The 10,279-nt window shown below is 40.3% G+C and overlaps 1 protein-coding gene across 5 annotated transcripts; it reads left to right on the top strand.

Annotated features, from left to right (window-relative positions):
* The first annotated feature begins 74 nt into the window (after window positions 1–74).
* Window positions 75–10,246, top strand: zdhhc16b (zinc finger DHHC-type palmitoyltransferase 16b). Of its 5 annotated transcripts, none has more exons than XM_044179539.1 (11): window positions 91–231; window positions 339–483; window positions 4,486–4,787; window positions 4,882–5,076; window positions 5,440–5,528; window positions 5,621–5,649; window positions 5,768–5,901; window positions 6,472–6,557; window positions 6,657–6,780; window positions 6,929–6,999; window positions 7,988–10,246. In XM_044179539.1, exons 3-11 carry the CDS (start codon window positions 4,518–4,520, stop codon window positions 8,088–8,090), a joined length of 1,101 nt encoding a protein of 366 aa, XP_044035474.1. In that variant the 5' UTR covers window positions 91–231; window positions 339–483; window positions 4,486–4,517; the 3' UTR covers window positions 8,091–10,246. The 5 variants fall into 5 exon arrangements, with proteins under 5 accessions (XP_044035472.1, XP_044035474.1, XP_044035473.1 ...); XM_044179538.1 differs by having other exon boundaries at window positions 4,490–4,787; XM_044179537.1 differs by lacking the exon at window positions 339–483 and having other exon boundaries at window positions 75–235.
* Window positions 10,247–10,279: the final 33 nt, after the last annotated feature.

The raw sequence follows: 10,279 nt of genomic DNA on the forward strand, positions 1-10,279 counted from the left end.
ACAACGACAGCGTGAATTGAGAGATATTTTACTGAACTTTCACAACAAAATACAACTTCATTTCCCAGGACACATTGCGCGCTCTCAAGCGAGCTGCCACCAAAGAGAAGAAAAAGTGAAGACCCCACTTTGGAATTATTTCTCGGGCACTGAACCCTTTTAGAGAAAATGTCAGTTATATAACGGGTTACTTGGAGCAAATCAACCAAAATGATTAAGCTTGGTGGAACAGTAAGTGAGTTAACCGTCACTGCTACATTTTACTTACTAAAAAACCCAAACACTTTCTCCAGCACCCAGATTCGCTGAACGGAAGACGTGTTTGGTTTTATTTTCAGTTGAATGAAACCTCTGTCTAATAGACAATCTTTGTGAGCACTGCCGCTCTTTGCTGCAGCGGTCGGTGGGGACCTTGGCTAACGTTAACTGTTTAGCCTGACCATGACCTGACCGTAGGCTTGTCCGCCCAGTTCACCTGTCCAGGTACAGTATTTCAATGTCAAGTCTGGTCCGAGGTGGTGTAACGTTACTGTATATTTTAAAATGACTCTTAACATGGGCGGGTTGAAGGTGGCTGGAGGCAGCTAGCAGTTAACCGTTAGCTAACGTAAAAGCATGACATATTGTAGCTAATTGGAGGAATGTTTTCATCTACTGATTGACAAGATTAGATACTTAGTTATAAGCCTGGATAGTATAATTCAACTATCTCAATGTGAACATTTTGTGAAATGGTTTTATCTCACTCGTCTATTGAATTCTTCAGCCCTCATTTAGACAAAAGTGTGTGCTGTTTTTAGAACTACATGACAACAGATACTGACAAAAGCAAAATGCTACGTTAAGATTGTTTGGTCTCAATACTTGAATGTGTAATGTTATAACGATGTTCTGGGTGTGACTGTTGGTGCTTTCACACAGTATCTAATCCAAACTATAGGGGTGGATCATATAATTTGAGGGGGGAAAATCGTTACTGGCAAAATGATGACCAAAAAGTGGAGATTTGTGTTCATTTCAGTCACTGTATAATGTGGCCTTGTGTGTGTGTGTGTGGATATATATATATATATATATTCCCCTTTATATATACATCATTATATTAGTGTTCCAAGTAAGTTATTTTCAATATCAATTAATCCGCAGATTATTTTCTGTATTCAACAATTAATCATTTTGTCCATAAAATGTCAGAAAATAGTGAATAATGTCCATATAACTTCCCAAAGCTCAAGGTGACGTCCTCAGATGTCTAGTTTTGTTATCGATATTCAACTAACAATGAAATAAAGCAGCAAATCCTTATATTGGAGAGGCTGGAACGGGTATTGTCTGCCATTTGTGCATGAAATGTGACTGAAACGATTAATTGATTGTCAATATAGTTGCCAATTAATGTTTCTGTTGACTGATTAATCAATTAACCGGCTCTTCGTTTCAGCTCTACACAATATCCCAATAAACATAACCCCAGACATTTCTTAGTCACGCTACCATATTGATATGGCTTTCTTTTTTGTTGAAGATTATTTTTGTCGGGCATTTTTGCCTTTATTTGATAGTGACAGCTGCAGAGATAGACAGGAGAGGGGATGACATGCAGCAAAGGGCTGGAATCAAACCCGTAGGCGCTCTACCAGGTGAGCTACCGGAGCGCCTGACTGATATAACTTTAGTTAGTCTGTCTTCCACCCAGCTGTAGAAAATGTATTTGCATTGTATTAGATTTCTCAGTATCCATAGTGTTTTGAGGGGTATGCAGATTTCCTTAAACAATAAGGTGATAGATTTACTTTGTGTCCCCTCTTGACAACAGTATCGTAGCAACAGTGCAACCATGAACTGTAACAAATCCAGTGGAACTGTTTTCATCTTTGTTTATGCCCCATTTCAGTCTACCTAATATGCAGTAGGTACAGTAAGTGAGTACAGTCTGAGCTCACATCCAGAGGAGTTACTTCATTAATACTTGGCCAAGTTTCAGAAATGATTTATTAGTTCAGAATCTCAAAAATAGTGACAGATATCGAGAAATGATCATATTGAACCAGCCGCTTGCCTAAAAATGAAAATCAGCAGACACAGTTTCCTGCTCTTCCAGTCAGATAGACTGAGACAGCAGGATGAAGTAAAGCTTATTACAGTGAGACACACAGGCAAGTCATCTTCCTTCTTCTAAGACCAGATTTAGGGCAGCAAGTTGCCATAGAGACTGCGGTGCCCTGCTGTGTGCCACTCTCTGAAGTTCCCACTGTCTCTGCCAGGTACAGAGACATTAATATTATGCCTATTTAGTCAGCCAATAGCCTGTCTGTGCAACGAGCAGAGGTGATGCTGCATGTGTCTTCAGAGGGTGGAACATTTTTCATATTTATTTATTTATTTTCTCTTTCTCTCATATCATGTTATTGATTTCAGCCATTACATCCTAATTGTAACATGTTTAATTCAACCTGCAATTCAACAGCTCTCTTCATGATATTTGCCATGAAGAAATCCAGCTGATTTTCTTCCAAATATGGCCTGGTCAATCACAAATTAAAATACTGAGTAGAGGTGAAAGGTCTCATTTGTATGGAAGCCCATTTCTGCCAGCAAAAGACAAAAAAAACATGACATTTTTGGAATGACAAAAATATAAACAATCAAAATTATTGAGGGCGTTTTCAAACCTGTGTTGTCCAGTTGAATCAGACTCTGGTTTGTTTTCCCCCTTGATACGATGTGTTTGGGCAGACCTGAACACAGTAATTGTACCACTCAAAGTTTGAGCTGAACGGCTCTTGTAGCCAGGAGAATTATGGGTTATGGTTCACTTGAATTTTTTTCTTTGTGAAAAGAAACCAAACGAAAGGAAAAATTCAACAGCTTTACCAACTCATCCACTAATTCAGACCAGAGCAAACAAATTACAGGTTTGAAAATGCCATTAGTACCCACACTTTAACATTTAACTCAAATTCTGTCTCATACAGAGCTGAAATGATAAGTCCATTAATCTATTAATCAATCAACAGAAAATTAACTGGCAACAATTATGCTAATTAATTATTTATTTAAGTCACTTTTCAAGCAAATATGACAAAATTTACTGGTTGCAGCTTCTCACATTGAGGATTTGTTGCTTTTCCTTGTTTTCTATGATGGCAAACTGAATATCTTCGGGTTTTGGACTGTTGGTCGGACAACACAAGCATTTTGAATATGTCAACTTGCCTTCTGGGAAATTACAGTGTGCATTTTTTAATATTTTCAAAAATGTTATAAACCAAACAATTAATTTGTGAATAATTAATTTTTAAAATAGTAATTTGTTATAGCCCTAGTCTCATACTTAGAACATCTTTTTTTGGGGGCATATACATGATAGTAATATGAATATCTCTGGGTTTTGGACTGGTGGTTGAATAAAACTGCAATTGAAGAGTCATCTTGAGAGACTATTTTCTGACATTTTATAAACGATTACTTAATTGAGAAAATAAGAAGAAGATTAATCGAATATGATAATCATTGAAGCCCTAACTATGACTTTTGGGGGGGGCGAAAATGGGCTTCCATACATTTGTGTAGAGTAATTACACTAATGTTATAGAATTAATGTGATCATGCTTTATTAATGTTGCATGTAGCACCTCTTAGGTTTTCCATTCGATCTTCACTATGAGTCATCATGTGTGACCATGACAGATGGGACGTGTGTCACATTGCAGTGTGGGTTATTGCACTCAAAGGCTTTTTCAGTGTGACTGTGTGTGTGCAAAACAATAATATAGAACAAAGTTTTGCAGTGGTCATTATGGATAGTCAAGTAGCAGCTGATAGCAAAAAAAGAGGGCAGATTGTTGCCAGGCCTTACTGTTACTGTCTACTCAAGGTCCCGGATTAGCATCGCTCATTATTAATGCCATTCTATTTTGGAGAACCTGAACAAGCCTTATCTGTGAAACCAATACTGACTTTCATGAAATGATGCCCTGGATCAGGTAGCCACTTTATTTTCTTCTTAAGACATTCATCCATTTGCATTTCCCTCTTATAGGGTTACCACTCTGCATCTCCACTGCAAGTTTCTAAGAGGTTTTTGGCATGGAGATCTGGATTTGCTGTGAATTATTAAGAGGAGAAGTTTATTTGTAGGAGCTGATGAGTGTAGCTCATTACCTGATAGCCCCTGTCCTTGTTTTCTTTGTTTTCACATGTTGCTGTCACCAAACTTGAATGACTAGTGTTTTTTAGGAAAGGTAGCACTTTCTAGGAGTGGAAGTCCCTTGTGCTGCCTTCTGCCTCTGCTCTTGTATCTCGGCTCACTAGTCTTCCTGTTAGTTAACTTTTCAAATGCGCCAGGATCTCTCACAGCTGTGACAGAGATGACAACGGATACCTCAGTGGCCATCAGGCTACGCTACGAAGAGCTGCTGTTCTACACGGCCTGCGTTTGTAACTGTTGGTCTGTGTGTCTGTGTGTTTGTGTGTGTCTGGAAGGCAGAGTGTGCAGGAGAGGAGGTGGCGGTGGCATGCGTGTGGGCAGCAGCTGGAGGTGGCAGCTCTCCCGGGCCATGCGGGTAGCGCTGCGCTGTTGCCGGCTGTGCCGCCCGCAGAAAGGAGGCCGAGGTGGGGGAACCAAACCGTGGGTCGGCGGCAGGTTTTTGGAGCTGTGGAGCTACAGCAAGCTGCTGCTCAAGTCACTGTACTTCAACAGCCTCAGCAACTCTGACACTCTGCTGGACTGTGCGTTTGAACCCGTCTACTGGATTGTGGACAATGTGACCCGCTGGTTTGGAGTGGTGAGTTGTTGGATTTCTATTCTGGATGCTTCTCTTCTCTCTACACCCCCAAACTATGTTCCCCTCTCTCTCTCTCTCTCTCTCTCTCTCTCAGGTGTTTGTCTGTCTAGTCATACTGCTGACAACCTCAGTTGTGGTCATCGTCTACCTGTTCGTCCTACCCACGTTCCTCAGCACTTACCCTGTGCACTGGCTCGCCTGGCACCTCTGCTGTGGCCACTGGCTTCTTATCATGGTGGTCTTCCATTACTACAAGGCCACCACCACCTCCCCAGGACATCCGCCCAAGGTACCAAACTCCTCATAGGCTGACAGGAAAATGCTGGCATGGTGTAGCAAGATGCATACTATGAGTGCTGTCAGGTACAGCTCAGCTAAAGGAGTCTAAAACATTTTTTTCTCCTGTGGCACGTCAGCTTACCACAAGGTAAAAAAGTGTCCTCAAAGCCATAGTGATTTTAACAAAAAAGGATGATATTTTGCTTGTACTTTGGTACTATTTTGTTACAATTATATCATTGGTATTTTGTGGATAAAATATCTGTCTACTTCTTCACTGCCAAAAGGAAAAGACTTGGTTAGATTGACTTCTGTTGTTCCTATAAGACAATAAATACATCCTCTTAATTTTGTTTTTGTTTGTTTATTTTAGGACAAAATTCATATTCCCTCTGTGTCCATCTGTAAGAAATGCATCACTCCAAAACCGCCCAGGACACACCACTGTAGCATCTGCAACATGTAAGATAATGAAATAATAATTTTCATGTACAGTTTGTACAGTTTTTGGTCTTTTTATTCCTTCATGGTAAACTGTATCTGTTATATTAAAGGTGCGTTTTGAAGATGGACCATCACTGTCGTATCCTTCTCACAAGCAACGCATAAAACAACTCAAAAGAGAATGCATGAAAAAAAGAATTTGAAGTGTTTCTTTTAAATTTCCCATTTTGTACACATTGAACTGAACATGTTTCCAGCCTGGTTGAACAACTGTGTGGGCCATTTGAACCACCGCTACTTCTTCTCCTTCTGCATATACATGACCCTCGGCTGCATCTACTGCAGCATCAGCAGCAGGGACTTGTTTCTGGAGGCCTACAATGCTATAGAGGTGAGGCTGGATGAACTGTCATGCTGCACCATCATGTCAAAGAATGATTTCCACTTTGGCCTACTAGTGGAGTTTTTCTTCAACCCCTAGGGTACCCCCCCCCCAATAAACCAAACTCTGTTATTTTTGTTTGTTGTTAGTATGTTCTAGTTTAGTTTAGATGTAACTGGCACCTGCCAGACGTTAGTAGGAAGACAGAAGTTGAGCTCAGGTGGCAAACAACAAGCGAAATGAAAAGGATCTTTGCTTTCTGCTCTCTTAATTACCTCTGATCCAGGATGGTCTTATCGCAAAGATGATTGTGCACCAGCTGGTAAACAAACAACTCTAGGTTTCGAATACCACTTAGTTTGGAAGTCCTCCATACCCGAAGATCACTTAACTAGGAACAGGATCCAGCATGTTAGACTTGTAACTTACCCATATTGTAAGGAACCGTTTGATCCTGAGCCAAAATCACCTCAGAAAGCTGCGAGCTAAAACATCCTCGGGTCAGATCTGAAAGTGAAATAACTCCGTATTTGACACCAGTATGAATACGCAAGCCTGACTATTTCCTGTCCCCTTCAGAGATACTATCAGACTCCTCCTCCGACCGACACCTTAAGAGAGACCACTGCTTACAAGAGTATCATCTTCCTCTGGGTGCTGACCAGGTAAGGAACACACCATATATATATTCCCCCTGTTTAAAAATCAGATAAAGGTTCATAACATCATGCAGACAGGTGAGGTTGTAATGTGTCCCCGTGCAGCTCAGTGGCAGTAGCTCTGGGAGGACTCAGCCTGTGGCACCTCATACTCATCAGCAGAGGAGAGACCAGCGTGGAGCGGCACATCAACAACAAAGAGACCAAAAGACTAAGGGAGAAGGGCAAGGTACATACACTCATGTACAAAGTCAGTATCGGACCACTGTTGGCTTTGGAGTATATTTTAAGACAAAAAGCTTAAATAACAATGTTAACTCTGTTATTTGTGTACAACTTTGATAATGGCTGTTAATGTTTCTTCTGTTCCAACGCAGGTGTTCAAAAATCCATATCATCATGGATGGATGAACAATTGGAAGTTATTGTTAGGTGTGGAAAAAAGGAGGTGAGTTCAGTTACCCATTTTCCAAAATGGTGCCTGTAAAAATGTTATGATCTTCAGAATTTCAGTCATGGTTGATTTAGCAACACCTGTGGTTACTGTGGTGAAAGTAAGTGCGGTTTACTACAGCAAACCCTCAATGAGGTGCTACTTTGTTAGAAATACAACAGGAGAGCAACTGATGTATGTAGCCAATCAGTCTCACTTTGTTTTAATAAAGAAGTCGGTCAATTTCTGAAGTCTAATTTCATGCTGCACACTGAATGATCGATGAATGATCGCAGCCTGTGCTAACTGCAGTGACGCATTCCGTTTTGTGACTGCTTTACATGAAAAGCCAGTTGAATGGTTTTAATGTGAAGCGGCAGCAGTAGGAAATGTTTGTTTACTGTTTACTTACCCTCTTTACAACGTATCAGAGATCTATGACATTATTGCTAATGCGAACCAGTGAGGCAGCTGAGTAAGATAAAATTACACTGGGTTACATGCTTGCATTGTTTCCTGTGAATTCCTCATGCATGTGTAGGCCATTTGAATCCAGGCAGCAATGGCGGACTCCGCCACCACCAATTTAAACTACTACATATAGAGGTAATTGCAGAATGTAAATACATTGAATGGCTTTTGCTCAAAAAAATATGGACCATAAATGGTATCAAAAATGGGGTTTGATTTTATGAAAAAGAGGCTAAGCAAAGATGCTTCCTATCATGTTTCAAGAAGTTATAGATATAGACCAAAACAGTACGACTTAGATTATTATTATAATTATTATTATTATTATTATTATTATGGTATTGTTTTCCAAAACAACCTTGTCTTGCATGTTTTGGTGGATACTCCTGTTTTTTTCATGTGAAACGCAAGTGAACCAATGTGTAAACGCAGTTACAAACCAACCCCTGACTCCTGAACAAGACTACATTTTTGAAAATGTCCTTTGTTGTTTCCAGCCACAATTCAGGTTATTTGTTCTTCTGTTCCTCAGTCACTGGTTCACGCGGGTCCTCTTGCCCTCCAACCATCTTCCCAACGGGGACGGCATCATGTGGGACTGCACCTTCACCAGAAGAGACCCCATGGCCATCTGATCCTTACCCTTTTACTCTGACATATCAAAAAACCTACTACAACTTTTAACCTGAATTTACACTAGAGGCAACGTGACTCCCGTCATACTGTTGTGACCAGCTAGGGACAGTACAAGAAGAGAAGCTCCCACTTCCATCTGTTTCGGTCTGCCGCTTCAGTCATTTGACAAGGAAAAAGAAGCTTTGTAGTTACATAAATCAAGCGTTTTTTTCTGCGTTGGTATTTGTACTTCTAGAAGTGGGAACCACATGGAAATAACCACTAGTGATTCATCTTCTTAGGACCAGTTCCCACTTTTCCACCTGTCACCAGTCGACCTTACACAGTAGGTTTAACTGTAGACGTTGCCACCAGCCGACGTCACCCTGTGTCTGCAGCGCTGTTGACTAATTTATAAATGGTGTTGCTGGACAGCATCGTTGTCAAGCCCAAACCTCTTTCTCCCACCCGTTTACAAAGACACGACAAAGACTTGTGAATTTCTTGGACTGAAGATTTTGCACCAACACCACAGCCTCTTTTGACAAGTGTGTAAGATGGGTGGATGGATAAGGGATAAGGCATTATGGGCGGAGAACACCATAGCTTAAATACAGCATCTTAAAGGTGCTATGTGTTGCATTTTCAAACATCAATACAGCACATTGTAAGCTAATACTTTAGTATGATTGGTAGCCGTCATCTTATTCCAGTTGTATTGTTAATGCTTTCAAATTAAAGACATTTCCCAGAAACTCTGCTTGCTTCTTTATGCAAGGGGTTTTCTGTCTTTAGGTAAAGAGGTAAATATAGCTTTCACTTCTCCCACCAGACTTTACAGCTTTATCCTATTTAGCTTACTTTCCGCTACAAGACCAGTCTTCTCAGAGAAGGTCTCATTTGTTTACACTGTTTTTGTGCCAGTATTAATGTGCTCATGGTTCATTGATGATAACATGCAAAACATAGCACCATTAATAACTGCAGGGTTTTTCCTGCATAGAGGAGTTTTTGGCGCCCCCCCAAAGAGGTTTTAGCCAGAGCCAAAGGCAAATCACCAGCACCAAAATGATAACATTTGAGAATAAAAATAGCAATTCAAATCTTTTCTAAATGTGTTTAACTGTTGAACAAGCAGAACATAAACTTAAATATCTTTGATAAAATCTTTGAAATCCAGCAGTCATCTCTCCTCTCATCCACAGCCGTTATATTTTACACATGTGGCTGGAGCTGGAAGCCAGCTAAGCCGAATTGTTTTGACTGGGCTTGAACACCCTACTGTGAAGCTCGCACTAATAGGAGAGAGGACTTCCTGTGATTTCTCATAAAATGAAAGCTGGTACGCTATAAAAACGCAGCGACCAGGTTACATCGCTGTCTCCGTCTCTCTCCTCTGCTCTCGGTCTGTGTCATAGATGTATAAAGAGCTGCAGATCTGTGTGTCTGTTTGGCCGAGGTGTGTTTAGTCAGATATTCAAGGGGTCTTTGGTTTTGATGGTATAGGTTGTCCAGAACTGTGTTCATGTGTCTTAGGCTGAGGACAAATCCAAGTGTTTCTTATGCGGAGGAGGCAAGTCATGAGGAAAACATTTTCAATATTCATTTTTGATTTTGTCGTGATTATTTAAATAACCGTCATTTTCATTTTCCAAAAAAAAAAAAAATGTTTTCAGGTTTACTACTCTGTATGTTTACACCTGCAATATTTAGCCGTTGTGTTTTGGGGAGCGTTTGCTAACCAGATTGAGAACCACTGCTCTAAAGTGATGTTCTGGTGCAAAAGAGGAGCGAAAACCAACAGATTCATTCACTTGTCTTAAATTTCTGACTTTGCCTACATGCCAGTTTAGGTAAAGGAAAAAAAAAACCTAAACAGCTTTCATTTTATCATCTTTAACATTTCCTCCTTTTGACACTGGTAAAGAAATTGTTGTGTGCCTTGTTTGGTTGTTCAGCCTTTAAAATGAGGCACTGTGAAATGTCATTCCAGATTCTTAATTCCCTTTCAGAGTTTTCACCCCAACATGTTCATACCAAGAACTTAATGAGAGCTGAGTTGGCTCTGTAGTTGCCATAGAAACACAACATACAGCTGTGATATTATTTTTAACCAATGGGAGCTGTGCTCCAGTTTGATTTATTTAGTCTTTTTTAATAAAACACCAGTTTGATATTTCTTGTTTGAAGTGTTTCCATTTTCAGGTGA

The sequence above is a fragment of the Siniperca chuatsi genome, linkage group LG20, assembly GCF_020085105.1.
Source record: "Siniperca chuatsi isolate FFG_IHB_CAS linkage group LG20, ASM2008510v1, whole genome shotgun sequence".
In the NCBI taxonomy this organism is placed as follows: Eukaryota; Metazoa; Chordata; class Actinopteri; order Centrarchiformes; family Sinipercidae; genus Siniperca; species Siniperca chuatsi.